The sequence below is a fragment of the Mobula hypostoma genome, chromosome 1 (genome assembly GCF_963921235.1).
Source record: "Mobula hypostoma chromosome 1, sMobHyp1.1, whole genome shotgun sequence".
NCBI lineage: Eukaryota > Metazoa > Chordata > Chondrichthyes > Myliobatiformes > Myliobatidae > Mobula > Mobula hypostoma.
This window is the reverse complement of record NC_086097.1, coordinates 76712738-76731918: the sequence shown is the minus strand read 5'-3', so window position 1 is coordinate 76731918 and position 19181 is coordinate 76712738. Positions and strand designations below refer to the sequence as shown.

Below are 19181 nucleotides of genomic sequence, written 5' to 3'. Positions count from 1 at the left end.
AAATCAACAGATGCTGGAAATCCAAGCAACACACACAAAATGCTGGTGGGCCCTCTGAGTTCCTCCAGCATTTTGTGTGTGTTGTTAGGACCCTGCGTTTCAGCTTTACCTGCAGCCTTACCAAGCAGCCCTGCTTCCTGAGACAACAGAAACACTCCCTGAGCTTCCAGCTGCTGCACGCACTCACTGGGTGGTGTGGAGGCCCAACTCTGCCAGGACTGAAGATCACTAGCTATTTTAAATGGTTTGAAAAGATGTTACTCTCTGCAGTGTCTGTGGCTGAAAATTTCAGATGTAGTAGTTGAAAACTGGAGCAAATGGCAATATTTGATAATTGCCTTGGGACCTGAACACAAAGGGTTGTTCCTTTCTGGCGACACTATATGCCTTCTATACAGTATCTGCTCAAGACACCACAGAGATATCTGCATAGAAGACCATTATGCATGTTTGTACTTCAGCTCGGCTTATCAAGTTTATTCTCGATGTATAAAACTTAGAACCAGATGCTCTATTCAAATATTTAAAATTAATTTAACATAATTGCATTTCAGAATTAACCTCTCAGGAAAATAACAATATGAATGAACATTTTCTTCATAATACTGCTTTTCATTCAGGTGTTTTACAATAAAAATGAATACAAATGTAGCAAAGTAACATGAACAGCAAGAATGCAAACGGGAACATTTTGAAAATGTGTTTGAAACGGATGTGCTGACACTTACACATACTCGTCCTCTCTCTGGTTTGTAGATGGGACAGTCAAACATTCATCATGGCCGTGGAAAAGTCGTAGCACATGCCCACCATTCAGAAACCCTTACGGAGAAGAAAATGGAGTACATGTTAACAAACGTTACCTTGTGCTTTATTTGCTGCCATTTTAAGCCCTCAGTAGGTTCTTTAGAGCAAATCAAAAATAAAACATAAATTTTTAAATAAGAATATGGAATGCAAATATACATAGCTTAGAGAGATAAAATAAATGTAAAATAATTCGGTACACTGAAATTAAGGAACATAATCATAATCTTTACTTTACAAACTAACTGGTAAAGGACTCACCTTCTACTACGTCACTGCTTGAACATATAGGGTGGACATTCCACAGTGTCTGTATGAAGGAAGCGTCTACTTGTATGTTGCCATTGGAGATGGAAGTATGCTACAATAGAACATAGCTACAATCAAGTGGACAGTTACCAGAACAAAAAAAGTACACAGCAATGTGGCATCGTCAGTAACATACTTACGTGTTGTATACTCACCAAATATCGCTCTGATGAAACACTGACCAGAATAAGGTCATCACCAATTCGTACCTTCTCTCCTTCAGATCGCTGTTTGGAAGCAGGATGTATAGTCCACCAACATGCTTCACCTAAACAAATGGTGTGTTTGATTAGGAAGATTCTCACTATTAAAACAAATTCCAAAAAGGTTTTACTCAACTTTATACCAGTTGAACAGAAAAAATTAGTTTCAGGGAAACAGGTGTCTTATCAAGCAATGGAAAAAGGGCTTACCTGTTTTTGCAATTGGTAACAGAGGAAATAATTTATATAATTTTTCATTGCACAAAATCATTACAAGTGAAAATTCAGTATGTATGACTCACCATAGATTAGTGAGAAAGGAAAAAAATGTACTGTCAGAAAAAATAAAAGAGCATGTTCCCTTACCAGATGAATCTTCCTGCAGACCAACATCAAAAGCTAATTTGTCCGTCAACGACCTTGTTGTTGTCAAACAAGTCAAATACTATGAAGAAACAATTTAAAATAAGTTTTAAAAAATCATGTGCCTTCATGCCATCATTAACAATAACTGAATAAATGGCTGACACAGCCTGATGGTTTTATGCTGTAAATATAATATTTAATTTACTTATGTTCCTAAAATATAACATAAAGTAATAATCTTGTGAAAAGTCTAACCGGAATGGTTCATGCTTGTATTATTTTTGATATTTCATGATTTTCAAACTCTGAAGCGTTTTACATTCCAGTCAACATAATGCAGTTGAAAGCATACTTTGCATTGAAATATTACCAAGATACTTTGCAGATGCTGAGAGAATTAGAGCAGACTATTTAATCCCTTGTATTCAATGAGAATATTGTTGTTCTAAAAATTAACCCCACTTACACTCCATCTTTTCTTTCATGTTCCTTAATATCCTTACACAGGAAAACACTTCTCTTCTGGATTTAAAACCTTCTATGGACCTGGCTTTTTAAGGTGATAGATTTGTGGGAGGCATGGGAGAAGATTTTGACCTTCCTTTGCATGAAAAAAAATGCTTTCTAACTTCCCTCATGAGTAATGTAGGATAACATTAAGGTACTCATCCTTGTTTGCTAAGTCCAACACTTGAGGATGCAGTTTCAGATATAGAGAAAACAATATTGGATGAAGAAAATGGACAGTTATACCACAAACAGTGTTATATGTTGCAGTTTTCCAGACCTGGATACAGGAACCAAACCAGATACTATTGAATGCTTCTTGTTACCCATTCTTATAAGGCCTTTGTAAATCTAATGGTTGTGTATTTCATCCAGAGACAGGATGGCAGTTTACATTGCTGATGTTGAGGAAAATTCCTCACAGAAAATAAATGACCTATGTGACATACACTTTTGGGTGTTGTCAGGGATAAGGTTCAGAGCTTTCCGTGATCTCAGTAAGTTGGTTTTATTGATCACTTTCCACAGACAGCAAACTAGGAAAAAAACATTTTTGAGTTTAACATTTTAAAACAGTCTATATAACTTCAAATAAACATAACAGCATAGACAAGATTAACTTTAAAGCTGAAATATCACAAATCTAAAACAGTTTTATTAAGAAATCTTCTGTAGTTTGAAAATATTTATCTGAGTGAAATGCAGCCACAAAATTGAAATTTTTAGGATATTTTAAATTGAGAACATTGGAAAATTATAAAAGGTTCCTGTAAGTGTATTAGCTACTTCAAAATATTGTATAGACGTATGTAAAACAGTATTCCTTATGAAGCAGCACTGATAGAAATTCCTGATAGTGTAATAGCATAATGGCAGATAACACTGATAGTTTCATCACAGTAATTTCACCAAGTGCATGCAATATGACATGACAGTATATAAACTCACACAATGGCTCAGATTTTGCATATGTGATTTTATATACTAAATCATTCCATATTACATGCACTTGTATTTTTAACAAGTTTCAGAACCATTTTGAAATAGGCAATTTCAAAGTACACAAAGGAAAGTGTCTCATTTTCTTTGCTGTATTCTTTTACTCCAATGATTCACATTCTCAGTCCTGAATTTTAACATCGTTGAACTTGTTTAATTTAATCCAACTTCTGGTACGCCTTCCCTTCCTGTCTCAGTTCACAGTTGATAAGATGCTATCTGGACTTCTATTTCTCATATCTCATTTTTATTTTCTCATTAGTCAGAAAAGGAACTTGAATGTGACTCTAATTCATTTGCAGGGATGGTGACACATACCCATTCCAACTTGCAAGGCATTGCTCTGATTCAACAATATTATTCCTCTTAACCCCAACTACGACATTTAATCGCCATACTCACCATTCCACTATATGCATGCCGGAGAAGAATAGCATGACCATAAAGAAGGGTTCGGTGTCCACCCCCTTGAGCTGCCTAAAAATAATGAGCGAATATTACTTTTCAAGAAATATTAACGTTGCCAGAGATTTAAACCATTAAGTGTAAGCCACCTCAGCTAAAAAAAAAACCTGCTTTGAATTCCATGAAAACATTAGGTCAGGTCATAAATTCACATTTTGAACAACCATTCCAGGTGCAGCAAACAGTAGGGTAATCTGCTGTAAATGATGGTGTTAAAAGGAACTCAACAAATTTAGTCAGTTGTTAAAAACAAAACCTCAGGAACTGCAGTAGAATGAAACAACAGTGACAAAAATCAACGTTAAAAATCACAAACTATTAATGCTCAAAATTGTTAATTTTCAACTAACAATCCAACAAAAACAATACTAGTTACCAAAATGGAAGCTCATCATAATAGAGCAAAACCACACCATTTTTCTAATTCAGACTTAATTTTTGTGCAAATACACCAAGTAAAAGAGTAATTTCTCTGCCAATGCATAGTATTTGTAATGTGTTTTCTCAGACTTAGAGGCTGTCATGATTTATTGTAAGGCAGTATTCTGTGATTTTATTAATGTTTCAGTATTAGATTTGAAAATATGGAAGGTGACTAGAGGATATTGATAGGCACTGATAGATGGATTTATGGTAACCTTGCTTTTAGATGAAATATAGAAGCTGATCAAAATAGAGAGAGGTTAATAGCAATATTGATCAAAAATGTAAGTGATGTGTGAAGGAACGATATTACATGAGGATCATAAAGAGGGGCTGCATAAATTGAAATAAGTAACAAAAATCAGGCAAGTAGATTGATGGAAGTTACCCTTCTCCTCATGGGAGAGTGAAGGGCAAATTTATAAACATTTCTGATAAGTGCAAAAGCACTGAGACAGCAACAGAAGGAGATATTAATTGACCCAATTTAACTTAGAGTTATTGTAAATGCATAATGCACAGAGGATTCCTATGGCACATTCAGTAAATTAATTTCAACTGATGAGATAAGTGTTAAGCCTAAGTGCTTAAAAATGTATGAACCAAGCAATTTCAGGCCAACTGGCATAACTTCCATTGTAGGCAAATTACTTGAATCCATTTTAAGAGAATGACATAAACCTAATTTAGAAAGGCACAAATTAATTAGCTGCCGAATGTTTAGATTTGTTTGAGCTATGGCCAGCAGGTGATTAACCAAGTATTGGAAGGTGGGAATAGGTTGGAGCAAACAGATTGCTGATCGTGCACCCTTCACTTCCAAGCAGCAGCTCTTTCTCATCTAACAAAATGAACCAAATGGCCTCCTTCTCTTTATAATTTTTCCATGATCCTATTTAACTCTGCTCTCTGTTTTCTAAAGATCCTTTGTGGTACCTGCCGCTATCTCTGTATGTACTGACCTTGTTAGAGCAATAGTCATGGAACAATACAGCATGAATATGGCCCAACAAGTCCATGTACCCGCTCAACGTCCCAATTTCCTGCATTTGGTCCATATCTATACCCTGCCCCTGCATGTACCTACCCAAGTGCATATTTAATGATACTATTGTATCTGCCTCAGCCACTTTCTCTTGCAGCTCATTCCATGTATTCCACTCCCCCTGCAAGAAAACAGCTGCTCTTCAAATCTTCTTTAAGCCTTTTCCCTCTCATGCTAAATCTACACTCCTTAATTTTGAACCCAACCCCCCCCACTTTAAGAAACTTTTAGTATCTTTTTTTAATATAATTGGCTAGCTTACCTTCATACTTCATCTTTTCCTTCTTTATGGCCTTTTAGTTGCCTTCTGTTGGTTTTTAAAAGCTTCCCAATCCTCCCACTTTCCACTCATTTTTGCTTTATTATATGCCCTCCGTTTGGCTTTCATGTCGGCTTTGACTTCCCTTGTCAGCCACAGTTGCATCATCCTGCCTTTAGAATACTTCCTCTTCTTCGGGATGTTTCTATGCTGTGCCTTCTGATTTACTCCCAGAAACTCAAGCCATCATCCCTGCTAGTGTCTCTTTCCAATGAACTTTCACCAGCTCCTCTCTTATGCCACTGTAATTCCCTTTACTCCACTGTATTACCGATACATCTGACATTATCTTCTCCCTCTCAAATTGCAGGCTGAATTCCATCATTATGATCACTGGCCCCTAAGAGTGCCTTTCCCTTAAGTTCTTCTAGTTAATTCCAGTTCATTGCACAACACCCAATCCAGAACAGCGGATCCCCTAGTGGGCTCCACCATGAACTGCCATAAAAAGCCATTTTGTGGGCTTTCTACAAATTCCCCCTCTTGGCATCCAGGACCAACCTGATTTTCCCAATCTACCTGCAAATTGTAATCTCACATGACTATTGTAACATTGGCCTTTCAACATGTATTTTCCATCTCACATTGTAATTTGTAGCCCACATCTTAATTGGAGGTTAACTAATGTTGTTCCGCTGTTTCAGAAATGCTCTAAGGGTAAGCCAGGAAATTAGAGGCCAGTGAACCTGATGTCAGTAATGGGAAGGTTATTGGAAGGTACTCTTTGAAATGGATATATAAGCATTTGGATAGACAAGAGACCGATTAGGGATCGTCAACATGGCTTTGTACTTGGTAGCTCATGTCTAACCAACCTTATAGAGATTTTTGAGAGTGTTACCAGGAAAGTTGATGAAGGCAATGCAGTGGATGTTGTCTACATGGACTTTAGCAAGGCCTTTGACAAGGTCCCACATGGGAGGTTGGTCAAGAAGGTTTATTCGCTTGACATTCAAGATGAGGCAGTAAAATGGATGAGGTATTGGCTTCGTGGGAGAAGCCAGAGAGTGATAGTAGATGGTCGCCTCTCGACTGCAGGACTGTGTCTAGTGGAGTGCCACAGGGATCGGCGCTGGGACCATTGTTATTTCTTGACTGTATCAACAATCTGACTGCTAATGTGACAAACTGGATCAGCAAGTTAGCAAATGACTCCAAGATTGGGGGTGCAGTAAACAGCGAAGAAGACTATTAAATCTTGCAGTGGGATATGGATCAGCTGGGAAAAATGCGCTGAAAAATGGCAGATAGGATTTAATGCAGACAAATATAAGGTGTACAAAACATTGGTGAGGCATAATTTGAGGTATGTATGCAGTTTTGGTCACCTACCTATAGGAAAGATGTAAGTAATCTGAAAGAGTGCAGAAAAATATTATAAGAGTGTTGCCGAGACTTGAGGACCTGAGTTATTGCGAATGGGTTATGATTTATTCTCTAGGATGCAGAAGATTGAGGGGAGATTTGATAGAGGTGTACGTATTTATGTTGGGTATAGATAAGGTAAACGCAAGCAGGCTTTTTCCATTGAGGTTGCGTGAGACTACAATTGGAAGTCATGGGTTAAGGATGAAGGGTGAAATATTTAAGCGGAATATGAGGGAGACTTTCTTCACTCAGAGGGAGCAGAGAGTCTGGAGCTGCCAGCATAAGTGGTGAAGGGGGGTTCGATTTCAGGCTTCAAGATAAATTTGGATTGGTACATAGATGGAAGGGGTATGGAAAGCCATGCTCCGGGTACAGATCGATGAGACTAGGCAAATTAATGGTTTGGCATGGACTAGATGGGTCCATAAGACCATAAGGCACAGGAGCAGAATTAGGTCATTTGCCCCAGCATGTCGGCTCCACCATTCAATCATAGCTGATCCTTATTTCGCGTCAGATCCATTCCCTGGCCTTCTCCCCGTAATCTTTGATGCCGTATCCAATCAAACTTCCTGTAGTACACATTCCACAAATTCATCACCCTCTTGCTAGATAAATTACTCTGCATCTGTCTTAAATGGATGCCCCTCTATCCTTAGGCTGTGCCCCCTTGTCCTAGACTCCCCTACCATGGGAAACGTCCTTTTCATATCTATTCTGTCCTTCAACAAAAGGTTTCAATGAGATCACCCCCATCCTTCTAAATTCCAGCAAGAACAGGCCCAGTGCCATCATACATTCCTTGTATGATAACCTTTTAATTCCCAGAATCATCCTTGTGAACTTCCTCTGAATCTTCTCCAATACCAGCACATCTTTCCTTGATGAGGGGACCAAAACTGTTCACAATACTCAAGGCGAGGCCTCACCAGTACCTTATAAAGCTTCAGCATCACATCCCTGCTCTCTTATTATAGACCTCTTGAAACGAATACTCACATTGCATTTGTCTTCTTCACCACTGATTGAACCTGCAAGTTAACCTTTAGGGTGTTCTGCACAAGGACGCCCAAGTGCCTTTGCACCTCCGACTTTTGGATTTTCTCCCCATTTAGAAAATAGTCTGCACATTTATATCTATTACCAAAGTGCATGACCATGCATTTTACAACATTGTATTTCATTTGCCACTTTCTTGCCCATTCTCCTAATCTGTCTAAGTTCTTCTGCAGCCTACCTGTTTCCTCAACATGACCTGTCCCTCCATCAATCTTCGTATCATCTGCAAACTTGGCAACAAAAGACATCTATTCCATCATCTAAATCATTGAAGTTTATCATAAAAAGTAAGCCCAACACTGACCCTTGCAAAACACTACTGGTCATTGGCAGCCAAGCAGAAAAGGATCCTTTTATTCCTACTTACTGCCTCCTACCAAGCAGCCAATGCTCTAACCATGCCAGTAACTTTTCTGTCATACTATGGGCTCTTAACTCGGTAAACAACACCACATGTGGCACCCTGTCAAAGGCCTTCTGAAAGTCCAAATATACAACATCCACTGCATCCCCTTTTATCTATTCTACTTGCATTATCCTCAAAGAATCTCAACAGATTTGTCAAGCAAGATTTTCCCCTTAAGGAAACCATGCTGATTTTGTCCCAGCTTGTCCTGTGTTACCAAGTACTCCATAACTTCATCCTTAGCAGTTGACTCCAACATTTTCCCAACCACTTCATGGCTCCGTCTAAGTAGACAATGATGCACCCGTTCCGTGGCGCAGACCTGGGCAATAAATATGGAGATCCTGGGCTGCCCAGACATCAAGATCCCCCTCTCGGCCTTGCAGATGTGGTCCAAAGGAATGCAAAGCAGTATATTTGGCATCAGCTTGGCTGCAGGAGCTGCCGGGAGGTGATGTGATACGTCACCCAACCACCTTAGGGGCTCCACTCTGGATTTGCGTAGGGTTTACTCCTTAACTTTCTCATCTCCTGAAGTTACCCACAAGGCAGTAGGATCCACAACCCTGGGATAGGGGACCATACCAGGTACTGTCAACCAGAGCCAGCTGAGCGGGACTCATGTAAGGCAGGGTCGTCACGCCCTGTAGTAGTGACATATGGAGCCACTACCCACTTCACAACCACTAAGTTCAGGCTAATTGGTCTATAGTTTCCTTTCTGCAGCTTTCCTCCTTTGTTAAAGAGTAGAGTGACATTTGCAATTTTCCAGTCTCCTGGTACCATGCCAGAGTCCAATGATTTTTGAAAGATTGCTACTAATGCCGCCACAATCTCTACTGCTGCCTCTTTCAGAACTCTAGGGTGCAGTTCATCTGGATGGACGACTTATGTACCCTTGGGTCTTCCAGCTTTTTGAGCACCTTCTCCCTTGTAATAGTAACTGCACTCACTTCTCTCCCTCACACCCTTCAACATCTGGTACACTGCTGGTGTCTTCCACAGTGAAGACCGATGCAAAATACTCATTTAGTTCATCTGCCATCTCCTTGTCCCCATTTATTGTTCCAGCCTCAGTTTCTAGGGGTTCTATATCCATTCTCATTTCTCTTTTTTTTATATATACTTGAAAAAGCTTTAACTACCCACGTTAATATTGTTTGCTAGCTTGCTTTCATATTTCATCTTTTCTCTCCTAATGATTCTTTTAGTTGCTCTCTGTAGGTTTTTAAAAGCTTCCCAATCCTCTACCTTCCACTAATTTTTGTTTTGTTGTATGCCCTCTCTTTTGCTTATACATTAGCTTTGACTTCTCTTCTCAGCCACGGTTGTACTATTTTGCCATTTGAGTATTTCTTAATTTTTGGAATACATCTATCCTGTACATTTCTCATTGTTCCCAGAAACTCACGCCTTTGCTGCTCTCTTGTCATCCCTATCTCCTTCCAATTTACTTAGGCCTACTCGTCTCTCATCCCACTGTAATTTCCTCTACTCCACTGAAATACTGCTACTTAAGACTTTACTTTCTCCCTATCAGATTTCAAGTTGAACTCAATCATATCGTGATCACTGCCTCCTAAAGGTTCTTTTACCTTAAGCGCCCTAATCGCCTCTGGTTCATTCATAACACCCAATCCAGTATAACTGATCCCTTTAGTTGGCTCCACAATAAACCGCTCTCAAAAAGCCGTCACAAAAGACATTCAACAATCTCACTCTTGAAATCCATTGCCAACCTGATTTTCCCCAATTCACCTGCATGTTGAAATCTCCCATAACTATCGTAACATTGCCCATTAGATATGCCTTTTCTAATTCCCATTGTAATCTGTTCTCCACATCTAACTACTGTTGGGAGGCCTGGAAATAACTTCCATCAGGGTCCTTTTACTCTTGCAGTTTCTTAACTCAACCCACAAGGATTCTACATCTTCTAAGCCTTCCACATCTTTCTACTGATTTGATGCCATTCTTTACCAGCAGGGTCAAAGGGCTTGTTTCTGTGCTGTACTGTTCTATAGTTCTATGACGCTAGTAGGGATTTCATTAACTTTATATTAGAAAACCTAGTTGACCATAATTCCTTGAGAGTGTTTTAATTTCATTATGGTGAATAATTATTAGATTTCCATGAATTCTCTGGCATTACACCTTTTTCCAATTCTCAATGAAATGATGAGAAGTATAATGTTATGTAATCAATGAGTATAATGCATCAATAAGGATGTTACTGCATTTCAAGGAAGTGGAATATTGAGTACAGCAGGCACTATGATTGGAGAAATGGGAACATCCACAGTTTGCACTAAGAAACAAGTGGATGATATATCAGAGTAAGATTGGCACTGGTCCTGATAGTTCCCCTTTCATTTGTAGCCCAACATCAGATTTGAGTAAATTGAACTATTAGTTCTCACTTATTTTTAACATTTTACTCCCTAATAAATTTAGGTTTCTGTCTACATGTCCTTTGTACTGCACGATAAATTTGTTTTACCTCAATATTAATCTATATTGACTGCAGTTTTGAAGTGATGTTTTTATTTTGTTTCCAATTGCAATCTATATAATTGATTATATCTATGCAAGTTATGCATAGCATGTTTACTGAAAAGATAGAGGAAGGTTTAGAACTTCTGTGTTTTTAAGAACAATAATCACTGCCGATGTTTGCTAACATTATAAATGGGTTTCAATCAGGATAGTACCATTTGGCAAAAGTACAGGAATTTTGCACTAAGTGCTAACACAGCAGTCAGGTAACTAGTATTATTTTTCAATGGACCATGAGCTGAAAAAGCAAATTAACTTACCTTTATCATAAATCTCTGGAAAGCAGAAAAGATGAAAGCAAATAACATGGATTAAGATTATTATGCCTGTTTTTGCATTCTGCATCAAATCAACTGTGTGAAAGATGTGTAGGCATTTCAAATAGCTCACCCATTACATGGAGACTTTAATATTGAAGTGTATGTAATTTTAAAACAAGATGGATTATTTAAGTGTAAAAATTGCCAAGATAGCTATTATAGGTACATTTGAATCTGGATTCTGCCTTCCAACTTGTATTAAATATCAATATATCATTTTATATTGTGAGTCAAACTTGTACACCTTGTCTTATAAGTATAGTCATCTCCTTGAAAGCAAAATTTTAATCTAAATGTAAATTGAATTGAGATTTCATCAGAAAATCCTAGTGGGAACATAATAGTGTCACATTGATCTTCTAATAGTTTACTGAGAATTATTAAGAACAAACCTTATACATTTGTTCCATAATCAATCTTCATAGTTCTGCAATTAAAATTATCCTCTGATTTAAAGTTAGAAAAGCAGAACATATTTATGTTACATTATTGTGTAGTTAAATTTAGGAACCAAGTGTGGTTGGAATGATTGGACTACTCTATCACAAGTTGAAGAGCTAAATGACAAAAAACTAAGACACTATAGCAGCATCACTGGTGGGTAATTTTAAATACAGCCTGATAAGATTATACAGGCAATTTTAAAGTGAAATATAACCGAGATTTTTTAAGGTATAGGAACAAAGTATAAAATTCCAAGAGTAATTGAATGACAAAGGGAATTTCTCGATTTACCATATCTATTTTGGAAAAATAACACCACAGTTTAGGAAAATAGTACAAGTAACCTTTTTTATTTCAATTTACAATCATTTTAATGGGATGCCATCAAAATCAAACTTTTAAGAATTGCTTTATATATAGTTCAAACTTTGCATTAATTTTCTTGCTGAACAATGCTAATGTGTAAGTTTTAATGTTTAAATTATGGGTGAATATTCTACAATACATTAGTAAAGTAGTTTTTCATGAACTGTTAACTGTATAACTATCTTTTAGATGGTGTTTTCACTTGCAAACACAAACGCGAGGCACAAATTTAGCATGATAATGGCCAAATGTATTAAGCTTTGAATAAAAAGTCAAGCTAGATTCCTACTGAGACAGATGTAAAAAATCCAAGTGTCCATTCAAAAATCAGGATTTTTCAAATCAACTTGCTTACCTAACCATAATCACCAAACTTAGTACCTTGTCATTTATTTTAAATGGCATCTTCAAATTGTCTGCTGTCTTTGCTTACATAGTAACATGAAAGCAATTTGTCATGGATTTGTACTTGGAGATGCACCAAGCACGTGACAAGGAATGACACAAGTCTAATCATTCCATGTGAAATAATTATCTATACTGATAACTGTTAAAATAATGTAGAATGTTAATAAAGTCACAAACATCCAATAATATTAAAAGCTATTATTTATATTTGTTCACTAATTTGATCTGGTAGCTGCTGTAAACTAACAAAATCTTCTTACCCCTATTTATCACTAGTAGACTCTGTTGCACAAAACAGTCTGGTTTATTCATTGAGAGTCGTACACAGCTCAGTCAGATACGGCTATAGTGACTACCTGCAGCTCTTTTTGTTAAATTCAGCAAATTTTTCTCCCAATTGGAAAATTATTGAATGCACATGATAAATAACGATTTTAGTGGTTTTTGTTAGTAGCCATTACCACTTAATGGTACTACTTAACCTAAACTGTATTTTTCCTCTTTATAGAAATATCAGAGCAACGATAGTTACCCTCAGAGATTTTTTCTTCTTGGCACTGATGGAACTTCTTTTGATAGAGCCCTTAATGCAATAAAAACAAAACAAAACAAAGAAATCTTTAGCTATGTCCTGCTGGTCAATGTTTTTACCATAAGGAACTACAGTCGACGATGGCATTATGTACCAGGTATAAAAAAAATTAGTGTAAACTGTGTAATTAAAAGAGTCCTTTTTATATGTTGTAAGTAGAAATTGTGATTTTTGTTTCTGATGTAAATTGTAACTAAGCCAAGTACATGATAGTATTATGTAATAGTGTAATAATAAAATAAAATCAATATTGTTCTTTAAGAATGAATTCTTACTCTCTACAAATTAAATCAATCTGCAAATGTAAAATGGAGAACCCTACAAGATATTCTAAATTATGAGCAGATCTTGTAAGCACTACTCCCTCCCTAGAAATCAAAAGGAAAAAAATATGATTGTTGTATCATGATATAGTTTGATCTAATTATCTTTTTTGAGATCTGGCCTTAGACCCATAATGTGCTTCTTTAACATTCTGATGAACTTCTACCATTCACAGTCTTTATTCTAGCCCTCTGGTCTTTCTAGATGTGGTTATCTATACTGTATTGGTCAGGAATGTAGGCAGAATTAACACGCTTCCAAGGCTGTGCCACCTTAATTGCTCTACTGAAGCCAGGCGATGGGTTCAATATGATTTATGTTTATGTTCCCATGCATGGATCCCGTTGGCATTTATTCTACATTTTACTTTCTGCAACAGCATTTTACCACTACCATGCACATCATTTCAAATTCATGGTGACTATTCCACACAATAAAATAAATAAAGTTATGCATCTAAAGTACTGTAATTAGACAGGTTTTCTCTTTGCATTATGATTTTGGTTAGGTTGACTCAGTATATAAAAATGATAATTGAAGGTGTTTGTTAAAGACAAAGGTTGGTGTGCAGATGTACTGGTTGGTTATAACCTGACTTGAACACAAAATTCTTCAGAATTTAGACTTCTTGAAAGGAGATCGATATACCTAACATAATGTTGCAAAATCCAACCATAAACTATAGCTTTTGTCCACAAACTTCTGAGAAAAGCTTTATTATTTAGGGGCAGTGTATCAGAATTCATTGTAGTTCAATTACCATACCACACAATGTCAAGGAAGTATATGATGTTCCAGAGAAATTACTCAATAAAAGTCATTTGTCATGTCGCATTTAAAATTCAACTAAACCATTAGATCTTGGAAGTTATTGAAGCACATTTTTAACTGCCATTCACATTGCCAAGTCCCAATGACAAATGCAAATGTCACATTAGATTATGTACCATTAATGGCTTTAAATTTTAAAAATCAACTATTTAAGAGAGGCAACTTGTGAGGGTTTGCCTTGAAATAATCCGCTAACGTTCCGCAACTCTCACTGCAGAAGGTTGCATTTCATATAATTTGTACCCACCAGTGAACAAGAAATACTTATTTATAAAACATTTACATATTTGTCTTTGCAGTCAATGAATGACAACATCAGAAACTGCATTCCCATAATGCACAGTTAAACATAAACTCAGGATAATCCCAGTGAAAATTAACAGGACTGTCAATATTTAATAAATATATACAAGGTGGATTATGATGGAAGTGACCACTTGTACGTAGAGCCACAAGAGCAGGACTTCCAGTTTTCATTTTCATACAGAGGACATGTAACCTTAAAATCCCCAAGAAAGGTAAGAAATTGCAAAGTTGATACACTTAATCTGAAACAGTGCATCTTTAAAAATGGAGTATAACAAGATTAACAATTTAGGTATTTTGTAATAACAAGATGAAATAAAAAACATTTTGGAAAACTAATATTTTTAGTTCACTTACAAACAGACAAAAAGGCTTCCATGATAAAATTTATGATTAACTTTTTACCAACTTCCTTTGGACTTGAAGATAAGCAGTTCTTAAATCATTTACTAAAGTCACACTGCTGGGTTCAATTAAATTAAAGTAATGATAAGTAGGCTCAGTAAGTAAGTTGGCTAGAAGATCAATTCCATTACGCCACAGTAAAAGCTTCCAAAAATGTATTCGCTAACCAAAATCAAATTAGATAGTGTCTTGTTCCTAGAACAGAATTACTGCTATGGATAGATTGTTTTAAACATATCTGACCAACCAAAAATGAACCAAGGACCATATCTGCATCAGCAGAAATGCATTTTCAGCCCGCAAGCAGAAGGGGCTTGAATCAGCTGCAGCAGCTCCTAGATGTAAAATAAACTGAGATCAGAAGACAAGTAAATCAACATTTTCTCCAGTGGCTGCTCTGTACTTTTGCAAACATTTACACAATCCAGTATGGAAGTGGGAACAGATAATGCAATCTATATCTTACGCACATTAGATCGCAAAATCACTTTTAAAACTTAGTGTCACACAAAACTGGAACGAGTTGGTTAGTTTTAGGTGAAGACTGGACATTCTCAGGAGGTGCTTTAGGAGTATCTTAGGAAGGTGCAGGCTGACCACTCAATGCACATAAGTGGCTCCTCCATGGAGAGAGTTAGGAGTACCAGCTTTCTAGAAGTGCACGTAATGGCCTCTTTGGTCAAGAGAGCACAGCAGTGTCTCCACTCCCTGAGGAGCTTGAAGCAAGTGAGGAGTCCCCCCACCCCACCATCATTCTAACCAATTTTTACAGGAGCACCATCAAGAAAGTCCTGACTGGCTGCATCAAAATATAAAGTAAATTTCATTATCAAAGTATATATATGTCACCATATACAACCCTAAGATTCATTTTTTTGTGGGCATACTCAACATTTCTATAGAAAAGTAATTATAACAGAATCAATGAACGACTGCCAAAATGGCTTTCAACCAGATTGCAGAAAACAGCAAACTGTGCAAATGCAAAAAGAAGAAACAATAATATAAATAAATAAGCAACAAACATTGAAAACATGAGATGAAAAGTCTTTGAAAATGAGTCCATTGGTTGTGGGAACATTTCAACGATGGGCAAGTCAAGTTGAGTGAATTTATCCTGTTTGTTCAAGAGCCTGATGGCTGAGGGGCAATAACTGTTCCTAAACCTGGTGGTACAAGTCCTAAGGCTCTTGAGAAATGAGAAATGAATGTGTCCTGGGTGGTGGGAATCCCCGATGATGGATACTGCTTTCCTGCGACAGCGTTTCATGGAAACATGTTCAATGGTCGGGAGGGCTTTATCCGTGATGGACTGGGCCGTATCCGTTACGTTTTATAGAATTTTCCATTCAAGGGCATTGGTGCTTCCATACAACGCTGTGATGCAGCCCATCAATATACTCTTCATTACACACCTCTAAAAGTTTGTCAAGTTTTGACGTCAAGCCAAATCTCCACAAACTCCTAAGGACGTAGAGATCCTGCAGTGCACTCTTCATAATTGCACTTATGCGTTGGACCCAGGACAGGTCCTCTGATACGGGAATTGCAACGCATCTGACCGCAAGTCCCCACAAAGGATTGAGACGACTGCTTCAGAGTCTCTCTTCCACCCATTATTGATAGTTCAGGAGCGCTGCATATACAGCGTTCTTAGAATTGACAAAGATCCCTCCCATCCGTTGAACAATCTTTTTGACCCCCTACCATAAGACCATAACACGTCAGTGCAGAATTAAACCCTTCAGCCCACTGAGCCGGCTCTGCCATTCTATCATGGCCAATTTGTTAATCCCTCTCAACCCCCTTCTCCTGATAACCTATAATCAAGAACCTATCAACCTCTGCTTTAAATATACCAAATTTCTTGGCCTCCACGGATTTACCACCCTCTGGCTGAATACAGTTCTCATTGGTTTTAAAAGGGCGTTCCTCTATTCTGAGTTTGTGCCCTCTGCTCCTAGACTCATCTACTGTAGGAAGCATCCTCACCACATCCACTCTGTCTAGGCCTTTCAATATTCAACAGGTTTCAATGAGATCCCACACATTCTTCTAAACTCCAATGAGTACAGGTCCACAGCCATCAAACACTCTTCATATATTAACCCTTTTGTTCCCAGAATCTTTCTTGTGAACTTCCTCTGGACCCTCTTCAATGCCAGCACCTTTCTTAGATAAGGGGCCCACAACTGCTCACAATACTCCAAGTGTGGTCTGACCAATGCCTTATAAAGTCTCAGCATTACATCCGTGATTTTACTTTCTAGTCCTCTGAGACATGCAATGCTAACATTGCATTTGCCTTCTCTGTCACCACTCAACCTGCAAATTAACCTTTAGGGAATCCTGAACAAGGACTCCCAAGTCACTTTCCACCTATGATTTTTGAATGTTCTCCCCATTTAGAAAATAGTCTACACCTTTGTTCCTTCTACCAAAGTGCATGACCATACACTTCCCAACACTGTATTCTATCTGCTACTTCCTTACCAATTCTCTCAATCTGTCTACGTCCTTCTGCACTATCCCTACTTCCTCAACAATACCGGTTCCTCCATCTGTCATCATATTCTCTGCAAACTGGCCCCAAATCCATCAATTTTACCATCCAAATCATTAACATATAACATGAGAAGTAACAGTCCCAACACAGATCCCTGTGGAACACAGCTAGTCACTGGCAGCCAACCAGAAAAGGATCTCTTTATTTCCCTCTTTCTCTCCTGCTGGTAAAGCAACTGCAACTTCTATCCATGCTATATCTTTCCTGTGATACCATGGTCTCTTATCTTATTAAGCAGTCCTATGTGCAACAACTTGTCAAAGGTTTTCTGAAAATCCAAGCAAACAACATCCACTGACTCTTCTTTGTCTATATTGTTTGTTATTTCCTCAAAGAATTCTAAGATATTTATCAGGTAAGATTTCCTTTGAAGAAAACCATACTGACATTGGCCTACTTTATCATGCGCCTCTAAGAACCCCAAAACCTCATCCTTAATGATGGACTCCATATCTTCCCAACCATTGAAGCCAAGCTAACTAGTCTTTAATTTCCTTTCTTCAGCCTCCCTCCCTTTTTAAAGAGTGGAGTGACACTTGTAATTTTCCAGTCCTTTGGAACCATTCGGAATCTAGTGATTCTAAAAAGATTACTAATTACTTCATTACTAATGCCCTCACATCTCTTCAGCTACCTCTTTCAAAGCCCTGGGGTGTAATTCATTTGGTCCAGATTACTTATCCACCTTCAGACCTTTCAGCTTCCCAAGCACCTTCTCCTCAGTAATGGCAACTGCATTCATTTCTGCTGCCTGACATGCTCAAATTTCGGGCATACTACTGCTAGTGTCTTCCAGAGTGAAGACTAACATAAAAACTTAAGTTCATCTGCTATTTCTTTGTCCTCCATTACTACCCCTCCTCCAGCGTCATTTTCCAGCAGTCCAATAACCACCCTCTCCTCTTTTACTCTTTATAAATCTGAAAAAAAATGGAATCCTCTTTTATATTATTGGCTAGCTTACCTTCACATTTCATCTTTTCTCTCCTTATAGATTTTTTAGTTGTCTTCTGTTTGTTTTTAAAAGCTGCCCAATCATCTAACTTCCCATTTATTTTTGTTATATTACAGGCTCTTTCTTTTCCTTTTATGCAATCTTTGACTTCCCTTGTCAGCCATGGTTACCTCATCCTCCCTTTAGAATACTTCTTCTTTGGGATCCTGCACCTTCTGAAAATGCTCCAAGAAACTCCAGCCAATACTGTTCTGCTGTCATTCCTGATAGTGTCCCCTTCCAATCAACTTTGGCCAGTTCTTCTCTCATGCATCTGCAATTCCCTTTACTCTACTGCAATACTGACATAGCTGACTTTAGCTTCTCCCTCTCAAACTGCAGGGTGAATTCTATCATATTATGATCACTGTCTACTAATGGTTCCTTTACCTGAAGCTTCCTAATCAAATCTGGTTCATTACACAACACCTAATCCTAGAATTGCCTTTCCCCTAGTGGGCTCAACCACAAACTGCTCTAAAAAGTCATCTTGTAGGCATTCTATAAATTCCATCCCTTAGGATCCAGCAACAACCTGATTTTTCCAACCTACCTACATATTGAAAACTCCTAAGACTTTCGTAACATTAACCTTTTTACAATCCTTTTTTATGCCCTGCTGTAATTTGTACCCCACATGCTGGCTACTGTTCAGAGGCCTGCATATAACTCCCATCATGATCTTTTTACTTTTGCAGTTCTTTAAGGATTCTACATCTTCCAATCCTATGTCACCTCTTTCCCCAGAAGTTACAGAATGTTACAGAACTCATAAACCTTGGCCCCTACATCA

At 37.7% G+C, this 19181-nt stretch overlaps 1 protein-coding gene across 9 annotated transcripts in view; it reads right to left on the bottom strand.

The window, feature by feature from the left end:
• The window catches only part of ryr3 (ryanodine receptor 3), a 380840-nt gene that overhangs the window by 298228 nt on the left and 63431 nt on the right, over positions 1-19181 (bottom strand). For 5 of the 9 annotated variants that reach the window (XM_063051027.1, XM_063051036.1, XM_063051064.1 and 2 more), the window contains exons 4-9: positions 12903-12953; positions 3594-3668; positions 1686-1764; positions 1272-1384; positions 1069-1168; positions 729-822 (exon numbers count right to left, since the gene is read on the bottom strand). In XM_063051027.1, coding sequence (XP_062907097.1) covers positions 729-822; positions 1069-1168; positions 1272-1384; positions 1686-1764; positions 3594-3668; positions 12903-12953 — 512 coding nt within the window. The remainder of the gene's footprint in view (positions 1-728; positions 823-1068; positions 1169-1271; positions 1385-1685; positions 1765-3593; positions 3669-12902; positions 12954-19181) is intronic. The other 4 variants (XM_063051054.1, XM_063051083.1, XM_063051100.1 and 1 more) reach the window with 1 other exon arrangement.